The 21,090-nt window shown below is 43.2% G+C and overlaps 1 protein-coding gene across 1 annotated transcript; it reads right to left on the bottom strand.

The window, feature by feature from the left end:
* On the bottom strand, positions 1–20,920 carry SPIB (Spi-B transcription factor). Its single transcript, XM_039360234.1, has 6 exons — positions 20,564–20,920; positions 14,310–14,337; positions 13,648–13,735; positions 5,759–5,967; positions 4,459–4,606; positions 1–2,673 (listed from the first exon to the last, which is right to left on the bottom strand). Exons 1-6 carry the CDS (start codon positions 20,584–20,586, stop codon positions 2,375–2,377), a joined length of 795 nt encoding a protein of 264 aa, XP_039216168.1. The 5' UTR covers positions 20,587–20,920; the 3' UTR covers positions 1–2,374.
* Positions 20,921–21,090: the final 170 nt, after the last annotated feature.

The following is a 21,090-nucleotide window of genomic DNA, read 5'->3' as shown; positions in this document are numbered from 1 at the left end:
TTCACTGTTGTTGTAAACATTTATTAGCAATTTCTAAAATATGTACAAAAGATATCCATTTTAAAAATAATCAGATTTTAACCAAAAACTCCTCACTCTGTAGTATTAAATAAACATTTCAACTCTATATTATACACTCAAGTCCTGGGCCAAAAATTTGAGTGTCCCCCTGCCCCCCCCCCCATTGCTGCCCCACCCCATCAACACTATATTTTTTTCTACTATTTGAAGATCTATTATATCCCTCCCTCCTGAGAGCTCTCTCATGTTTAACCTGCCTGTTCTTAGACATAAGCCCTCTGGGCCTCATCTTGTGCTTCCTCCAGTTACAAAAGGCCAGCCCACAAAACTGGAGTTGCACAACCTGATTAGCTGTAACTCAACAAACCACAGTGATTTGATTACACAACCAATTCTAGTTAAGCCAGCAAACTGTGGCTAAACAAAACATGATTTATCAAAAATGGTACGTCTGTCTTGACTCCCAAGGGGAGAGACTAGTAGAAAGTCTCACCGACATGAATAATCTGCTTCCTTCCCATCATGATGCTCAAATGATGCTAACTCAGGCCATTTCCACATCTCCACTGTTCTCATTTCTCAATCTTTAGAAGCAATTTGTAAGTGATTGCTTCTACCAACTGAAGAACTAGAAGTAAAGATCACTGCCCTGATCCAAACTTTGCTGAACCTAGAGCACTAATTTTCAACCTTGGCAACTTTAAGCTGCATGAACTTCAACACTGAGAGAAAAGTGACTTCCTCCTGGGAGTTGAAGTCCATACATCTTAAAATTACCAAGGTTGAAAAACAATGCTGTAAGCAACAAATATCCCCTTACTTCCAGTACAGAAAGGGAAACTAGCAAACTCATAAATTATGGTTTCTTTCTGAAAGAAGAAACTGAAAAAACTGAGAGGGTGCTACAAAATTATCAAAGTCAAGGTTCAGATGTTCCTCAGGTTATGACCTTGAATGCTCAGAGAACATTCAAGCTTGGGACAGTGCTCAATAACTTATAGTGGGTTCTCGAAGTTCCAGCCATCACAGTATCCCCACAGTCATGTGATCACAATTTCCTAAGTTCTCTACTGACTACTGACAAGTAACTTCAGTAATGAAGCTGGCAGGAAGTCAGAAGTTGTGGTCAGATGAGGTTCTTGCTCAACAACCCACATGGTCATTGCTGAACAATACAAACTGCTTTACTTAGCAACAGCAACTCCAGGCCTAATTGTTGTCATAAGCCAAGGACAACTTATACCAGAGATGAATTGGAAATTATTTAGCTCAGTCCTCCAATACTATCAATGCTGCAAAAATATAAAAATTTTGAGTTGCTACCAAATCTTTGTGTGGAGCTGCCATAAAGGATTATATCAAACCAAAGAATTCATATAAATCTCAAGGTGCATATCTGCCTCTGGTTTTCTTCCAGAGTAGTTGTTGCATCAAAGGACAAGAGAGGAGTACTTTTTCAGACCAGTACTTGTGGGATGATGCCTCTCCTTACCAATTTTCTTTATTCTTTCCAAGTCAAAAGAATGTTGGAAAGAAATTATTTAAAGAAACTGTATAGATGTTTTAAAAGACTCTAACCAACTGTCTTTCCAGATTATTTTCTAAAAACTGAACAGAACAGAACCAAATTTGGTGTGAGGAAGGAAGTTGGCAAAAGATAAAAAAAAATGGGTTGAATCAGGGCAGTAACTTAGATTGTGGCTGATTCATCCATTCTAAGCCGAGTCCCTCTACCTTCCTGGTCATATGAATGAAGTAGCTATTAAGAGATTGGAAAGAGTTCCAGAAGTGTGCTCTGCACAATTTTCCTACTTGCTCCAAAGGTCATTCATGTTGATGAAACAGTAAGGCATGGAATGGCAAGAGAATAAGGGAAGCATTGGACTGAGCTCTGTGCAATTGTAAGAAGACACTACAAATATTTTAAGGAGGGGCCATAAATCCATTAAGGCCATACTCAAAAATAATTTAGCAGCTCTGCTGCTGTTTCATTCCTTTTTCATTCCACCAAGACCCCCCCAAAAGAGTTGATATGAGCACTGGTTCTCAAACCATCCAGGAAAGATCAATCCAGGAATCCCAGCCAGATGCATCTTAGCTGAACTCCATTTTCCCATCCCAAAAAGGAACCCTCCCCCCAAGTCCTGGTCCAGAAACCTTCCCCTAAAGTGCAGATCCCCCCATCCAATAAAAGCCCTCATTGCTTTCAGATCCTCCCTCCTTGCTTAATGCAAAGCATCTGGCAGGTTTTCTAATACAGCCATACTGGCAAATGCCCAAATATAGTTTTCAAGAAAGCCAACAGAGGAAGCATTTCATGGGAGGTTATTCTGGCCCAGGAGTCTTGAGGGCTTTAGGAAGAAGGTGATGGGCTCAGCAGTGAGGTCCCAAACTGGTACGTGAGCTTCTTTTTCACCTTGCGGATCTCACCCGTTTTGCCATAGTTGCGCAGAGCTCGAGCCATTTTTTGGTAGGTCATTTTTTTGCGGTTGCCTTTCTGCTGGCCCCAGCGATGTGCCAGAAGCTCCTTGTGCTTTGAAGAGAACTGGAAGATGCCTGCATCACGCTGCACCCACCACACACATTCTTTCATGTCACCACCTTCAAGGAGCTCCAGCAAAAACTGGTAGAGGCGGAGTTTTCGGCGAGAGCCTGCAGAAGAGACCAAAGATCGGGATAGACAGATGTGTCAGATGCCCCCCACCGTCTGCTGTTCAGAGGAAAGCACTCCCCCAAGGAGGAAAGAAACCAGATTGCCATGACTGCAGCCTCTCTTATTCTCAAGGATGGCAGAGGTCCGAGAGGGCTTTTCAGCATGTCATGAGGCTAAAAATCTCTGCGACAAATTTCCCATTTGTCTGCCTGAATCCCTGATGGCAAATTAAAGTAAAATCTCTTTTTGGATTTCCTCCAAGAGTTAGGATACCATGGGGGGGGGGGAGGACTTCTTGTGGAGGGTGGAGGAAGATCACAATCCTGACATTTCACCATTTAGCTCTAAGAAAATTCTCCCAAGAATGGAGATTGACCCTGATGCTTGTTTTGTAATCCAGATGAACACTGCCCTTAAACTTCCTCATTTGTTCAGAAAATAGGAACAGTTACTCAAGGCTGGGAATAGATAGGGTTCTAGCATCATATCACAGGATTTCTTCCATTCAGCTAATCATGCAAAGCAACCATTGGTTGTTTTATAGGCTATTCTAGAGAGGTCGAATAGGAACAAGAGATTTTTTGCATAATATCAATATGGACTTCATTTCACTAAACAGCACCTGTGAACAATGCATCAAGCTAGCACTGTGGCATAATAGTATAAATAAGAAAGATGGTTGAAGAATCCTCACTATTAATTGTATACTATAGACCAATAGTTAACGCTACCATGACAAAAAGCAGAGTTACCCGTTTCAGAATGAATGTAGAACTGATTCTAAGATTGAGAGGGGGCAAGGGGTTAAGAAAGGAATTCCCATATATACGTACAGCTAAGACATAAGCAGGCAAAACAAGAATTAATAATTAAGAGATTTTCCTTTGTGGAATAATAATCAACTTCCTTGAGATGGTAGATGGTTACAGATTCTTAGTAGCATATTCTGATAAAGAAAATCCTTATTTAGCAACCACAATTGGAATTGGCAACTCAGTCAGTAAGCAAAGTGGTGGTTAACTAGGATTGTGTTTACAATCTCACTTCAACTTTCCGTTGCTTTAGGGATCTGCGAAGGTTGAAATGCAAGGATTGGTCATAAAATTACTTTTTCATCACCATTGTAACTGCAAACAGTCATTAAATAAGAAAGTTGCTAAACCTTAAAAAATACACCAAGCTCAATTGTCTCAAAGGTGCTTTTTCAAAAGACAGCTGGACTTTGTTTTTCCTTGACGATATTTTGCTTCTCATCCAGGAAACTTCTTCAATTCTGAAGAATAGATGAGAAATGAAACATCTTAAAAGTAAAGCAAAGTTCAGTTGCCTTTTGAAAAGGTATCTTTGGGGCAACCATGACCTGGATGACTGAGAATCTCCACAGATACCAAGCTCAATTCCTCTTAATTGTAAACATTCAGTTGTCTTAGCAGTGCTCCAGCATGTGTCTGAAATGCTTTTCAATTTCTCAATCTAGCCCACATATTGTGCCTTCCGAAATTTAGTGAGCAAGCTGCATTCCCTCATCCAGATGCTCTTTGGATGTGCTGGGCCACATCTGTTGGGAAAGAAGGGAAGTAGAATCTAATACATCTGCCCAATGCCAGGCTGTAGATAGCAGCTGTGTTCTCGGATCATATGCCTAAATTATCTATTGTGGATTGATTTCTTAGTGATGGTTTGTGCCTGGGGCATACTTTATTAGCTTGCAGATCAATACTCTGGGCCCTCTGTCATCTTTGGAGGCATTATCTACTTTCTGAGGATTCTTACTCTCCACTCACCAGAATCAAACCTAGACAAGAGATTCTCATCCAAGTCACTCTCAGAAGATACTTCCAGATTCCGGCCATCCTTGTGAATTTCCCCCTCTTCTGACAATGGGCTACATATTTCCCTTGGAGCAGAATATTGTTCGTATGGCAGATAGATCTGTAGAGATCAAATGACAATTTAATGGAATGAAACATTTAAATAGTAGTTGCCAGTCTTGAGAGTAAGGACCAAACTGGATTACATAGATTATTACAAAAGTTAAATGGTTCTCCAGTTGATCTGTTTCTTTTATATGAAAGACAGCTTTATAATCTGAACCTTTTAATGTTACATAGCAAAGAAATACTTTTGGGGATAGGAAAAAGGTTATTTGTCTTACACTTCCTGCCCCAAAGATCTCTAAAACCATGTGTACTGTCAAAAGGTCTCCATTTTACACTGGTTCAATTTTAAAATAGAATATACTGCCATGTTTTGTTGACAGCATTTCCTCATACCTTTCTAAGGTCCAAAGATTACACCATGCAGAAAACTCTATCTCTTGTCATATATATATATATATATATATATATATATATATATATATATATATATATATATATATATATATATGACTGACAATGGGAAAACTGCAAAATACAGATCACAATGCAAGTAATGCTCCTACCTCATTCCCCCATCTAGAACAGCTAAATTCCAATAGTATTTTCTTTTATCAACTCCCCATTCTCTTGTCCGAAAACTCGAGGGTTAATGATTTCATATCCCTTGCTTAACCAACAGTACAAGTAGTCCTCAACTTACAGCTATTTGTTTAGAAAGTTACAATGGCATTGAAAAAAATGGCTTATGACCAGTTCTCACACTTACGACCATTTTAGATTCCCCATGGTAATGTGATCAAAATTCAGGCACTTGGCAACTGACATATACTTTTGACAGTTGCAGCATCCTGGAGTTACATGATCTCAGTCTGCAACCTTCCCAGCCAGCTTTTGTCAAACAAAGTGAACGGGGGAAGCTGGATTCACTAAACGACAGACTGATTAACTTATCAACTATAGCAATTCACTTGCAACTGAAGCAAAAAAGGTTGTAAATAAAGTGTGACTCATTTAACAACTGCCTTATTTAGCAACTGAAATTGTGGACCTACTGTGGTCATAAGTCATTAGCAAAAGCTATGCTGGCCAGGAAATCCATATGTCCGGAAATAACCTGATAGGAAAAGAGTCATGGTATTCCCAAGGAGATCTAAGGGATCCAGATTCCTTTCCCCTTCCCAGATACTGAGGTTCCGCCCATTACCTCAGTGTTGTATTCATCCTTGAATACCATAGCTGAATTCTGGGCCGGCATCATTCCCTCGTGGTTGTAGACTGGTTCCAAAGAGAGCTGTGGCTGGGGGTAAGTGCCAGGGGGGTAGGAGGGTTGGACATTCTGCAGCTGAGCCAGGTGTCCTATCTCAAAGGGTTCATATCCAGGTTCTTGCATCTCTAGCCAGTTCATACAAGACTCTGAAAGACAAAATCCCATGTCAAAAAGAAGGATCCAAAAGACCTAGAGAAGCTCATTGTTCAAGAGCATCCTATTAAAAAATAATCCAAAGTCATCAGCAAACGTACACAAACTTCAGGTTAGTAGGTGTTTCCTTTGACTATTCATTGCAACCAAAATCTACCAGCTAGAAGGGATGGTGAAGTGTAATGAAAAGGAATAGCTACTGCAACTCTTTTTCCACCATACACTGGAATAACTACCAGGCCCAGCCTTTCAGGCTTTCAGAAAATAGTTAAGAAATGGTTCTTTCCATGGACACTTAGCTCAGGTTGAGCAGAGTTTCCATTGGTAAGATATAGCAAATTTTAGCTTCTGATTGCCATTAAATTGTTTATTTGTTTTAGTTATATATGTGGCACTTGGTTTGAACTGGGCAGCCACAAAAATGCTTAAAATAAAGCAATAAACAAATAAACAAACCTGCACATCTACTGGAAATCAGTAGAGCCTCATCTGCCCTTTCATCTGCTCTTGTTTTGTATTTACTGGTAATCTTCAACTTACAACCACAATTGGCATTGAAATTTCAGTCGCTAAGCGATATTTATTTATTTATTTATTTATTTTCAAATATTTATATGCCGCCCAATCCCAAAGGACTCAGGGCGGCGTACAGAGTTAAAACAATCATAAAACAATAAAATAAAATAATACAGTCATACCGCGAGTCCGATCATATCCCGGCCCCCTGGGGACATCAGCCCCAGGCCTGCCGGAACAGGAGAGTTTTAGTGGCTTTCTTAAAGGCTGGCAGGGTGGGAGTAGTTCGAACCTCGGGGGGAAGTTGATTCCACCAGGTCGGAGCCACCACAGAAAAAGCCCTTCCCCGAGTGCCCGCCAGCCGACATTGTCTGGCCGATGGGACCTGAAGGAGGCCCAATTTTTGGGACCTCACCGGTCTCTGGGAGCTGTGCGGCAGAATGCGGTCCTGTAAGTAACCTGGCCCTATGCCATGAAGGACTTTAAAGGTGATAACCAACACCTTGAATTGCGTCCGGAGACCCACAGGAAGCCAGTGTAGCTCACGGAGGATAGGTGACACGTGGGCGTACCTTGGCGCGCCCACAATCGCTCTCGCAGCTGCGTTCTGAACCAACTGCAGTCTCCGAACGCCCTTCAAGGGTAGCCCCATGTAGAGCACGTTACAGTAATCCAGTCTTGAGGTGACAAGGGCATGAGTGACTGTGAGTAAAGCCTCCCGGTCCAAATAAGGCCGCAACTGGTGCACTAGGCGAACCTGTGCAAAGGTCCCCCTGGCCACAACCGATAGATGTTGTTCCAAATTTAGCTGTGAGTCCAGGAGGACACCCAAGTTGCGTGCCTGCACTGAGGGAGGTAAATTTGCCCCCCCCAGGACTAATGATGGACCATCCAGTTGGCCTTTGGGAGGCAAGACCCAGAGCCACTCGGTCTTGTCAGGGTTGAGTCTAAGCCTGTTCACCCCCATCCAGACCCTCACATCTTCCAGGCACCGGCACATCACGTCGACTGCTTCACTGAAAGGACACAGGGTGGAGATATATAATTGGGTATCATCCGCGTACTGATGATACCTCACCCCGTGTCGCCAAATGATCTCACCCAGTGGTTTCATGTAGATGTTAAAAAGGAGGGGGGACAGGACCAAGCCCTGAGGCACCCCATGATCGAGGCGCCTAGGGGTCGATCTCTGTCTGCCCGCCAACACCGACTGCGACCTGTCAGAGAGGTAGGAGGAGAACCACCGCAATACGGTGCCACCCACCCCCACCTCTACGAGACGACGCAGAAGGACACCATGGTCGATGGTATCGAAAGCCGTCGAGAGGTCAAGAAACACCAGGATAGAGGAATAACCCCTATCCCGGGCTCGCCAGAGGTCATTGGTCAGTGCGACCAAAGCAGTCTCAGTGCTGTAGCCGGGCCTGAAACCAGATTGAAAAGGGTCCAGATAATTAGTTTCATCCAAGGATCGCAAGAGTTGAGACGCCACCACCTTCTCTACAACCTTCCCCACAAAGGGGAGGTTGGAGACGGGACGAAAGTTCTTCAAAACAGCTGGGTCCAGGGAAGGCTTCTTGAGGAGGGGCCTCACCACCGCTTCCTTTAAAGGTTGCGGGAAAGACCCCTCCATCAAGGAGGCATTGATTATCGCCTGGAGCCAGCCTCGTGTCACCTCCCTACTGGCGGAAACCAGCCAGGAGGGGCACGGGTCCAATAAACAGGTGGCGGCATTCATTGCCCTCACGGCCTTGTCCACTTCATCAGGGGTCACAGGCTCAAACTTGCTCCAGATAACATGACTAAGACCAGCCCCTGGCAACTCGGCTGGCACTGCCCAGTCGGAGTCCAGGTCTCTCTGAATCTGAGCGATTTTGTCCGAAAGAAACTGAACAAACTCCTCAGCTCTCCCCTGCAAGGGTTCCTCCGCCTCCTCCACTTTAAGAAGGGAGCGGGTCACCCTAAACAAGGCGGCCGGGCGAGATTCTGCGGACGCAATAAGTGCGGAAAAGTGAACACGCTTTGCCGCCCTTATCGCCACTAAATAAGTCCTAAGATAGGCTCTTAATAGTGATCGGTCAGATTCAGAGTTACTGGCCCTCCAACGTCGCTCTAGACGTCTCTTGTGGCGCTTCATCTCCCGGAGCTCCTCAGTAAACCAAGGCGCCCTCCGGGGACCACCACCACAGAGAGGTCGCAAAGGCGCAATTCGATCCAGGGCCCCGGACGCCGCCTCATTCCAGGCCGCAACCAGGGACCCGGACGAGTTGTGGACAAGGGAGTCAGGTATTTCCCCAAGCTCCTCCTGGAACCGATCTGGGTCCATTAGGCGCCTGGGGCGGAACCACCTAGTCGGCTCCCTCTCCCTGCGATGGGGGAGTGATGCTCTGAAGTCCAGCCTCAATAGGAAATGATCTGTCCATGACAAGGGCGAGATCTCTATTCCCCTTAATTCCAGATTATGTCTCCATTGCCCCGAGAGAAACACAAGGTCAAGTGTGTGACCACCCCTATGAGTTGGATCCTGAATTAGCTGGGTCAGGTCCATGGTTGCCATGGAAGCCATGAACTCCTGCACCGCCTCTGAGCAATCGCCGAATGATGGTAGGTTAAAGTCCCCCGGTACTATAAGTCTGGGGAACTCCACCGCCAACCCGGCTACTGACTCCAGCAACGCAGGCAGGGCTGTTGCAATGCAGCTGGGAGGTAGGTACGTCAGCAGCAAGCCCAACTGAACCCGTGAACCCAACTTCAATAGGAGGGACTCACACCCAACAACCTCCGGGGCAGGAATCCCATTAGGGCTCAAGGACTTCCGAGCGATGACTGCCACTCCCCCACCCCTGCCCTGATGTCGAGGCTGATGAAGCACCACAAACCCATCCGGGCACATCTCCGAGAGGGAAACACCCCCCTCAGGGCCCAGCCAGGTTTCGGTTATACATGCCAGGTCCGCCCCGCTGTCCAATATTAAATCACGGACAAGGGGGGCTTTGCTGACAACGGACCTGGCATTAAGCAACAGCAGCCTACAATTAGGGCCCTGTACTCCCCTGTCACCAGTACTACAGGATGAGCCTTTTGAGGGGCCGGAACAAGGAATCGCTCTAACATAGCGAGTCCTCGTTCCCCAAAGATGGCCTGCCCCTCGGCTTCCGCCATATCTGCCCATCCCAGTCATGACCGGGATGCTCCGACCTTCTCCCCTCCCCGGAGCACCCCCAACCTCACCAGCCTTCTCCCTTCCTGACCGGACTAGCTTTCCATACAGACCAAGCCCAAGGGTAAGTCCTGCCCCCCCTACTTTTGCTATTGCACTCAACAGAGGGGGTACCAGGCTCCACCCCCGACTCCACCATTCTCATACCCCAAACACTCAATACACATTCACACTCAATTTATATACATAGAAAATAAAAATATTCACATATAGTTACTAAATTTTTACTGTGGTCATTGGGAGCATCAAGCAATTAACATGGTTGTTAAGCAAATCCAACTTCCCAAATTGACTTTGCTTGTCATGGCTGGGAAGGCTGCAACTTACAATCGCATGACCGTAAGACACACACCCATTGCAAATGCGAACCGGTTGCCAACTATCAGAATAGCAATCATGTATTCTGGGGGTTGTGTGATGGTTATAACATTGAAGATGGGTCATGAGTCATTTTTTCTGATCCTGTTGTAACTTTGAATCATTGTTAAACAAATAGTCATAGGCCAAGGACTATCTGCAGTAGCCAGTTGGTCATCATCAACTACAGTTCCATACAAGTGGACTGAAAACAGGCAGAAGAGAAAAAGAAAGACCGTGTGCTCTAAGAGTTAGGTGTTGGATTAGGAGGTTGAAGGCCAGATCTACTCTCCACATGAAAACCTACTAAGTGACATGAAGCCAGTCATTGTCTCTGACTATTCTAGAAGCCTTTAAGGAGGAAATGGAAAGCAAGAGCTCTGTACATATTGCCTATAATTACTGGAGCAAAATGGGGATAGACCTTGAATTAATAAAGAAACGCAAAGGAATATCACATCTTTGTCTTGACCCAACTTACTTTCCACAAAGAGGACAAAGAGAAGAGGAGGTCCTTCCCACACAGTCAGCATGCAAAGAGCAGATCAGAAAAAAACAGCAAATAAGACTGCTGCTTCCCTAGTCTGCTGTTCTTGATGGCTTTTTTATACTCCCTATTACAGGCAGCTTTCAATGGCAAGCTTCCAGCTTCTTAGTAGTATCAGAAATCAAGTAAATAAAATAGAATCACAGATCAGTTACAGGTAGTCCTTGACATACAACCACAATTGAGCCCAAAATTTCTGTTGCTAGCAAAACAGTTGCTAAGTGAATTTTGCCCCATTTTACAGTCTTTCTTGCCACAGTTGTTAAATGAATCACTGCAGTTGTTAAGTTAGTAACATGGTTATTAAGTGAAACTGGCTTCCCCATTGACTTTGCTTGTCAGAAAGTCACAAAAGATGATCATATATCTGCAGGACATTGTAACTGTCATTAATATGAGTCCGTTGCCAATCATCTTAATTTGGATCATGTGATCATGGGGATGCAGTAACTGTCGTAAGTGTGAAAAATACTCATAAGTCACTTTTTAGTGCAGTTATAACTTTGAACGAAACAAATGATTGTAAGTTGAAGATCACCTGGACCATCTGTGGACTTTCCTTTCAGATGGTTTCATGTGCTGTTCTCTTTTCTTTTGCTGATAAGACTGGTGGGCATTCTTGTGGGGAGGGATAAGGGAATCCCTGTGTATCATTTGCACTCATGTCCACTACTTGCTTAGAGGTGTGGTTCTGCCCTTGACTGTTGAGGTTTTCCAGGGGAGGAGGCCTACATAATGCTTCTTTTCCCCCCATCACCCTAAGAGAATGGCTTCAGTGCTCAGTTGGTTTGCTCAGATACAAGAGATGGATGATGCACAGAGCTGACTACAAAGAGCTCTCTGTGTTCTGGGCAACTGTAAAGTAGGGTCTGTGCAAATATCTGCCACCATGAATTTGCATAGGAATAGCAAGCTGTACCCTAATGCATATTTGCAGTCTTGCTTTTCCCCACCAGGGAGCAAAATCCGCCAAGGCAGCAGTGGGCTCACTGAATAGCTCAGAAGGTGGGTTTCATACAATAGAATAAGGAACATGTTTAACTCCTATATTATAGCAAACTCGATTTGCAAAGTATGAATCTCTAATCAGACTAACTAGTACTATCTATTTTCAAACAAGAACTATCTTTAGATATCGAGGCAAGGGGCTATCATAGGATAAATGCTAATGAAGCATTTCAAAAGAGGCTTGCTGGCTCATTAAGTAGGACATCAAACAATATTTTTCAGTACAATATTTTGTTGCAAATTCTACTTGGGACTTTGTATCTCTTCTATCAGACAAATTGCAATACTTGGTTTCCCTTTGGCTTCTTGCTAATGTAATTCTTGCATTTGTGTTGTTTGTTATTGATTATAACTTCCAATGAAAAATATGGTGTGTGCTTAAAATAGTCCCATGCACTTACATTTTTCAAGCTACGTAAGAAGTGTGGTTTTGGTGATCCTGCTAAAAGAGGACCAAAGCAGAAACAGTGAGGAAGATGTCGTTCATCAGGAATGTTATTTGCTAGCACATAGACCCACTACATACATGTTCATAGAATGAACATCCACATTTCCCTTTCCATTTGCCACCAAGGCAGTACATGCATTGCCTACTGAGGAAAGAAGTGTCATTTCCCCCCCTTCCAAGAAAAATGTGAAGAGCTCTTCCAATGCTTGCAAAGACTGCAGCAAATGAGGATAAAAAGTAGCCTTTCGGTAAAATGGGAAGACTAAACACGTTGGACTTTTATGTTAAACTCAAAGGAGCTTCCTGCACTGGCCCTGGAAGATTGTCTATCGAAGCTTCCACAAGGCTAAGCCTGCTGGGTGAACTGAGCAAAACGGCCATTTGTTCAGCCACTCAGTCGGCCACAGTAGGCTGGTAGCAGACATTCGAGGCAAGTAAAGGCTGCTTTCAGTTGACATTGAGTCCTGGTATCAATATGGAATGTGATCATGCTGGTTTTTTCAGCAGTAATATAGAAATGGCCATTCACTTTCTACGTCAAGCTCACAATGCAAACAAGATCACCTAAGTGCTCCCATGGGCTGAGATTAACAATAATTATATTGTTATTGAGGAGTAGTAATAGTTACGTTATTATTGGATTGTTAGATTTGGTATGCAGAGAATATATCAAATATTCCTGCTTCCTGTGTTCCCACAATCACCTCCCTGTGAGGTAGGCTGGGCCGTAAGAGAGCAAGTGGCTCACCCACCCAGCTGGCCTTCATGCCTAAGGGAGACCTAGAACTCAATCTCTCAGTTCCTAGGCCAGCCCCTTCATCACTACACGTAACTGGCAATGTCAAGCAGTGGTTAAAGTGATGAATTTGAATAGTAAGACCCAGGCAAATACCCACTTGACTGGAAAGCTCACTGCTGAAATGTGAGTCAACCATTCTCTTTCAGTTCACTCTACCCCATAGAGGTGTAGTTGTGGTGATAAAATGAGAGGGATGTCCTAAGTACAGTGCTCAGAGGATAAATGTAAAGGCCCACTATTTATCAAGAGTTTTGAGCTCTAAGTAATATTTACGACAGGAGGCTGATCTCTCACAATGCCTAGGCACTTTCCACCTTCCTAAGACTAGAAAAACCCTAAATATGAGATTGCATTTATTGTGGCAGATTCCCATGAATGTTAACTATGCAGAAATGTCCCAGAAGTCAGGTGGCGGTTAGTTACATGACTAAATCTAAATTGCGCAAGAGACCAGAGCAGAGGGGAAGAAGGGGGAGAAGAGAGATCAGCAGCTGTGAAGCAGAAAAGTGAGTGATAAGAGTTGCTTCTTGGAGCTCTTTAAGGCTGGGCAAAAGTGCCCTATATAAATCAGCAAGTCAGAGAGTGATAAACCATATTTATTTGTGAGGATAGCTGGGATCCTTGTGGTTGATTTCTATGGCATCTTATTTCAAACTTTTGTTTTCTTTTGTTTTTTAAGTGATGGATTTTCTCCTCTATCGTGGCCTTTTAACTGATTGGTTTTCTTTACAATTTTGCATTACACAGTAAAATATTGAACCACTAAAATAAATCTTACCTGGGGAGCTCTCTGGATCTCCAAGGCAGGGAGGAAATGTGGATTCTTGCTTGTAAGAGTCCAAATCACTGATAAATCCACTAGGGAACTGAGAAACATAGTGATGTTGTAAGTATAATATAAACTCCTGAAATATTTCCCAAGATCCATTAGGAAGGCAAGGGACCCTGCCTTGTCAATCTATCCAATCCTTGCTTCAAGACTGACATTTTCCCACCATGAATTCTGCAGTCATGACTTCTGCCAACATCTCATTATGCATCAGTGGAGAGGTGAAAGATGTGCATGATGATGTCATCTCATAAACCATATGTCATATATTTATGTCAGGCCAATTACTTCAGGCTATTCTTTGGCCACTGATGTGTGTGAGAGAGAGGGGGGGAGAGAGGGGGGGAGAGAATTCAAGATGATAGCTGCAATGCATTTGGTTGCCATTTTGGCTTTTTTTTTTAAATCATCTCCCATACCTGCCATTCCCATTCTCCATGAGAAGTAACCTGGTAACCTCCTTTGTCTGTTCCTCTCTCTTCCTTCCCTCCCACTCTTTTCTTCACTCTCAACAGGTTAACAGAAAAAGTACAAAGAGGTTTGAACCTCCTAAAATTAGGTCAGGTGTCTCAAATTTCCACCCTATTCAGAATTCGAAATCACATGCTTACCATATAGCCATATTGGGATCCATCAGGCCTGTGAAGAGAGAAAGAAAATTGGTAAGCAGGTATACTTACCTATACTTACATGCCTGTACTAAGCTCATGTCTCTCAACTCGTGTTCCCATGTATTACCAAGAACATTGAACAATGATTAAAACAGCCAGCACTAAAAAGTTAGGCTCAGAATGACAGGAACTTCCTGCTGTATATTTTTCTTAGTTGTTGTTTGGGTAGATAATACAAGGTTTTCTTTCACAGACCACATAAATCTATACATAGCCATGCTTATTCAGAAGCAAGTTCCACTTTGTTCAATCAAATAAAAGTGGAATTTAATCAGTTAAGATTTCTTTGAGTAGAAGAGTATTTTATAAATCTTAACAACAACTTTCATTATCCCTATTTCAGTTGCAGGGGATTAATTTTGAAACTGCAATTCTATACACATTGATCTGGGATTACAACTGAATAGACATATATGCTGTATGACAGTCCTATAATTAGCTTAGAGCTTTCCTTATTAATTTATCAGTATAAATTATCCCCAGAATGGGGATCATGATTTATGCAGCCTCTTCCCATTGGCTTGTGTACCACCAAACACTCAACCCTGGCTGCCTTTCGTTGTTGCCACAACATCCTGGAGAATAAAACCAACAGGGCTGTCTTTGGCTTTCATTTGTTGCCTACATGGATGGGCAAGAGAAAATTTGGAGGACATCAAACACAAACTATTGGATGGTGACAACAATACATTATGTTAGCAGGACATTATTTCACTTTAGCAGGAGTAATGCCTGGTAAAGCTCCACGATGAAGAAAATGTTATGTATTTTATATATTCCTATAGTTTCATTTGGTTTAAGTGAAAAAAATGCAAGATATACATGCCCCAATAAAAGAGAACAGATGTAGGTAAGAGATGAACTCTGGGTGCTTTCTGAGCTTGGTTATTTGCTTGCAGATGTTTCTTTATCTGACTAGGTAATATCATCAGCGCGAGTGAGTGTGGGGTCTGCTCCTGACAATAGCTTGCCTTGCCAGTGTGGTGGGGTTGCAGATTTCTCCTTGGCTGTTCTTTGATTAGGATATTATTTTCTGCTTGATTATTAGTCTCGTGTTAATCAAGGGGAACAAAACCTAAATTATATAATTGTACAGAGAGACACACAGAGGTAAACCATATTTACACACTTTTCAAAACAGACAATACTGTAAAAAGGCTAAAAAGGAGGGGGGGAGTTCAGAACAGATCCTCTCCAGCAACCAATATCCAGATAAGCATGGATTAACAAACAATTAAGCAGAAAATAATATCAACATCAAGGAACTACCGGCAGGACAAATTATTGTGCATAACCAGGAAGCAAACTCCATGCTCACTAGCACTGAGGATGTTACCTAATCAGGTAATGAAATGACTGCAAGCAAGGAAAACGTGTACAGATTTCATATACATGTCCTCCAGTGGGAATGAAACCTAATTCTATATAATATAATCCTACAGAATTTTCATTCAGAGTAAAATTGGAAAGTGTTCAGAGAATCTATTTTTTTTCCTCCTCTACTACTATTAATTCATTGAAATCAATATAACCTTTTTTATTCCACAAATATAATCACTAGACTGAGTATCCTTACTAGTTGCAATTCATCCCCATTTAACATCATCTTTAGCTTCGTAACCTATTCTTTGAATTAATTTTCCTAAAATCAAGGGTTCTTCATATTTATTGAACTTCAGGTTTCATAATTCCCATTATTAGTTGTTGTTGTTGTTAATTGCGAAGTCGTGTCCGACCCATCGTGACCCCATGACAATGTTTCTCCAGGTCTTCCTGTCCTCTACCATTTTCTGGAGTCCATTTAAGTTCACACCTACTGCTTCAGTGACTCCATCCAACCATCTCATTCTCTGTCGTCCCCTTCTTCTATTGCCCTCAATCTTTCCTAGCAATCTTCTCCAGTGAGTCCTTCCTTCTCATTAGGTGGCCAAAGTATTTGAGTTTCAACTTCAGGATCTGGCCTTCTAAAGAGCTGTCGGGGTTGATCTTTTCTAGGACTGACCGGTTTGAACGCCTTGCAGTCCAAGGGACTCGCAGGAGTCTTCTCCAGCACCATAGTTCAAAGGCCTCAATTCTTTGGCGCTCAGCCTTTCTTATGGTCCAACTTTCACAGCCATACATTGCAACTGGGAAAACCATGGCCTGGACTATACGCACTTTTGTTGACAGGGTGATGTCTCTGCTTTTTAGTATGCTGTCTAGATTTGCCATAGCTTTCCTCCCCAGGAGAAAGCGTCTTTTAATTTCTTGGCTGCAGTCCCCATCTGAGATGATCTTGGAGCCCAGAAAAATAAAATCTGTCACTACCTCCATTTCTTCCCCATCTATTTGCCAGGAATTGAGAGGGCTGGATGCCATGATTTTGGTTTTCTTAATGTTGAGTTTCAAGCCAACTTTTGCACTCTTTCTTCACCCGCATCAAGACGCTCTTTAGTTCCTCTTCACTTTCTGCCATTAGAGTGGTATCATCTGCATATCTTAGGTTGTTGATATTTTTCCCGGTCATCTTAATTCCAACTTTTGTTTCATCTAGCCCTGCCTTTCTCATGATGTGCTCTGCATATAAGTTAAATAGGCAGGGTGACAGTATACAGCCTTGCCGGACTCCTTTTCCAATTTTGAACCAATCATTGGTTCCGTGTTATAGTTTAGGTCAGTGTTTCCCAAACTTGACAATTTTAAGGCATGAGGACTTCAACTCCCAGAATTCCACAGCCAGCAACGCTGGCTGTGGAATTCTGGGAGTTGAAGTCCACATGCCTTAAAATTGTCAAGTTTGGGAAACACTGATTTAGGTCAATGGTTCTCAACCTTTTTAATGCCGCAACCCCCAACCAGTCGTTAAGTCAAGGACTAAACTGGTCGTATGTCGAGGACTAAACAGGTCGTAAGTCGAGGACTACCCAACCGTTCATAAGTCAAGGACTACCCAACTGTTCGTAAGTCGAGGACTTTCCCCGCCCGGGAGCGCCACACATGCGTGGTGCTGCCCCCTGCGCAGGCTGAGGCGTAGCTGGCAAGCAGCAGAGACGGAGCAGGCCGACCACTGGCTGAGCCACCAGCTGGCCCAGCCCAAGGGAGGTAAGGCACCCGCCAGAAAAGGGGAAAAAATGGCAGACAGCCTTGCTTGGTGACCCCTGTGAAATGGTCAATCGACCCCAAATGGGGTCGCGACACATAGGTTGAGAACCGCTGGTTTAGGTGCTGGGATTGTTGTAAATAAAATAGCCCCACAATGAGATAGGCAGCAAATAAATTTAACGATTAAAATAAAATGGTATAAAAGATTCTAATGATTTACAAAATGAGCTCTGTCGTGCAATCTTTTCTGACATCTGGAAGGCCTGAGAGTGGGGAAGGCTGCTATTCCTTTCAGAGCTTAGGGTGCATTTGGATGTGGCATCAAAAGCCCCAAGGGGGGAATTGGGAGCTACAGTTCCCTACCCCTGGGATAAGATGTCTTCTTTAAATCTGGGTGAGTAATAATTCATTAGGAGTTATATCAAGTTCCCAAAAGGATGAATGTGGCCATTTCTGCATTGCATTGATGATGGAAATACAATATGCTAATACATCAGCATAGCAAAGCATTGTCATATTTTGATACAGCCCCATGCTAGTAAGAAATTATGGAAGTTAAAAGTTAAAATGCCTGAAAGCAAGGAGGAGGAGAGGGGGAGGAGGGGGATGGTGATAGCTCCTACAGCATGACCCATTCACTTACCATGACATCATTGTACATGGCTCTGCCCATGATACAAAGAAAGAAAAGAGACAGTGTGACTCCTAAGGCTGAACATAAACTATGTAGTACTTTCAAACAGGGAGCAGCTTTTTTCATAAAGGAGAGATATAGGAGAAAGAACAAGTTCCCTCCAACTTGCTCCTTCAGATGTTTTGCTCCAACAACTCAATCACATCTCAGTTACTTTGACTTTGCTTTTAACCTTCAGCACAGGGCATCTAGATAGGGAAGGCTTCATACTAGATAAGGAAGGGGGAGGGGGCTTTCAAGTATTGTGCAATATATAACCATCTTTGCTCTACATTGTACATTTACTGTATGGAGGGTAGTGGCAGAAGCAATCTCACCATTAACTAGAGCTAGTCAGCTATCTCAGACATCCAATTTGGTATCTTGAGAAAAGCAGTTATTAATTCCTTCATTTACCCTGGCTGTGATTATACTGGCATGAAGAGGGGAAAAACTTGTCAACCAAGATCACTTCACCAGCTGAAGCAATTTTATTTTTTAATAAATAATAATACACCAAAAAACTATATTTCCCCAAGGTGGCTTCGAGCAGACTAAAATCACACGTGGTTCTAGGGAACAAAGCATTATAATTAATATTAATATTGAAAGAATCATGGCAGCACCCCAACCTTCAACAAAATGGGCCAGCTCTGGGTAGACATGGGCAAAAAATCAGCATTTTTGAGTAGAACTACAAAGCAAGAGAACTGTTCATTGTCTCATTGTCACACTCTTGTGCTGGGGAAATATTCAAATCTATTTTTCCCAACCTTCACCAGTCTCAATATTTGCATAACAGACAACAGGAAAGGAAGAAAAGTGAGAGGGAGAAAAGTATGGGCTGGACGGAAACCTAGAATACAGAACATCTGGTCAGGTACAGGAGATGACAAAATAAAAATAGCAGCAAGGCTGCTAATTTGGAGAATAGCTGGCAAAGTATGAAGTTATCTCTATACTTACAACTGTTGCACATTTTTTGCAAAACAGTTGTATAAGTCAATTTTCTAAAAGGCTGCAATGGGAGAAATAGCAGCCAAAATATTACTATATAAATAAGACAGGCATAAAAATACCAGAGTCAAAAATGAAGTCCACTTAGTGTATTTGGCACACACTTAAAGAGATGGGGTGAAACACTAGATTGCATTAAGCTTCAAGAAGTGAAGGACAGAACAAAAATGTCCCAAGATGAAAGCTACTCCTGTTGATTATATGAAGATGTCCATTTGGGAGTGATTTCCTAAGGATTTCTTTTGGGAAGTTTTTAAAATTCCAAGTCTGCAAAGGGTATCCCATCAAAGCACTAAACAGTTCCAATCATGTTTAGATGTTTTTATTGTTGTTTTTTTGTTTTGTTTTGCTAAAGCCAAGATCCAAAAGGATCTGCCTAAATTCAACTCCTAGGTCAACCATAGCGCTGAAGAAGTAATCACAGATTCTGTTCTTCTTCACTGGGTTGTTGTGAGAAGAGAATGAAAACTGTACAGTGCTTAGATAACCTTTTAAGTAAAAATGGGATTGAGTGTAATAGAATCTAAATCAGGTCTGCCTCCTTTATGCCCTCACTCCCAGCAATGAGATTTTAACTAGCTCTTTATTTTCATGTATGACTTTTGACATTGTTTTCTGAAATATTAAAAACATGTTGCTTTCTCAATTTTAATATACATGCATACAAACTGTTTTCTAGCAAGAAAATAGCCTTTTAATTTTCAGTTTTGGCCCCCAACTTTTTGCTTCATTCTTTTTAGACGTTTTGGTGGGCAAACTTCAGGTGGCTGAGGGTTACCCATTATATTTGGGGAGACTTAAGGACTATAAAGTGGGTGCAACTGGCTTTGGTGAGAACTTCAGAAGTTATTAACTGTACGATAGGCTTCTTTTAGAATTTCATATTTTAATTTAAATCTGTATAACAGCTCAGCACCACGGGATACTTTGTCATTCTTTCCAGCGACACTGATCCAAAGGGGGCTCCGGGGGTCCCAAAAAGGGATGTTGGAGATTTATGTGGGTTATGAGCCATAAGTTGTCTACCTCTGCCGATGAGCATCTGTCTTTCCCAGGCGATGCGTCTGTTTTGCAAGCGTTGCGGGGCAGAGCCCTCCGAGTTCCACAGGCGCCCAGTTCTAGCACCTCGCGCAGATCCACTGAAAGGGACAGGCAGGCGCTAGAGCCGGTCAAGCGGAAAACTGTCCGCTTCTGTGGCCAAAATCTACCAGCCCGGTAAGAAAGATGCGCGATTCAAGAAGGCGCCACTGTCCATTTTTACATGCGAACCCGAAACACGAGGATCCGCTGTGCCCACGGTGAAATGCCACAACATTATGCTTCTTTAAGCAAGTATAATATATCAAATCCGCGGCTCCCATCAGGGTCCGCTTCTGCCCTCTCTCCCTCCGTTCGCCCCCAACCCAGTTCCCCTCGCACTCACTGCGCGTAATCCAAATCCAGCATCCTGGATGGGCGACGACGGGAAGCGTGTGCCAGTCCGCTACCCCGCCGAGGCGCTTTCAGCGGCAGCGTCCAGCCTTCTTCAGTGGTGCCGCCAGCAGTTTCGCCGACAGGGGAGCATTTATGTAGCCTTGCGATTCGCGACTCGAGAGGGGAGTGACCTCAGACAAAATTCCCCCAGATAGGTGGGGCTGCCCTAAGATGGTCCTTGCGCAATGAGCGCCTACAGCGAGGAGTGTTGGGGGGGTGGAGTTGTGGGACTTGAATAGTGGATCTCACACCATCTCAGTTAATACACCAGATTCGGGGACGGAGATGCCTGAGGCGGTGCAGATCTTCCTGTTCCAGCCATGCAAAACGCCGCCTTAGATCCGAATCACAATGTTGTTACCAGTCAAAAACTCGGAGGAGGTTTCCTTCTGATTTAGCCTAAAGCAATCGGCCAAATTGGACATAAATACCAATAGTTGCCGTTTGGAGCAGTGAGAGAGAAAGAGAAAAGATTGT

The sequence above is a fragment of the Crotalus tigris genome, unplaced genomic scaffold (genome assembly GCF_016545835.1).
Source record: "Crotalus tigris isolate CLP2741 ecotype Arizona unplaced genomic scaffold, ASM1654583v1 scf7180000019161.1078591, whole genome shotgun sequence".
Lineage (NCBI taxonomy): Eukaryota > Metazoa > Chordata > Lepidosauria > Squamata > Viperidae > Crotalus > Crotalus tigris.
Note: the sequence above shows the minus strand (reverse complement) of the source record. Positions and strands in the feature narration are given on the sequence as shown.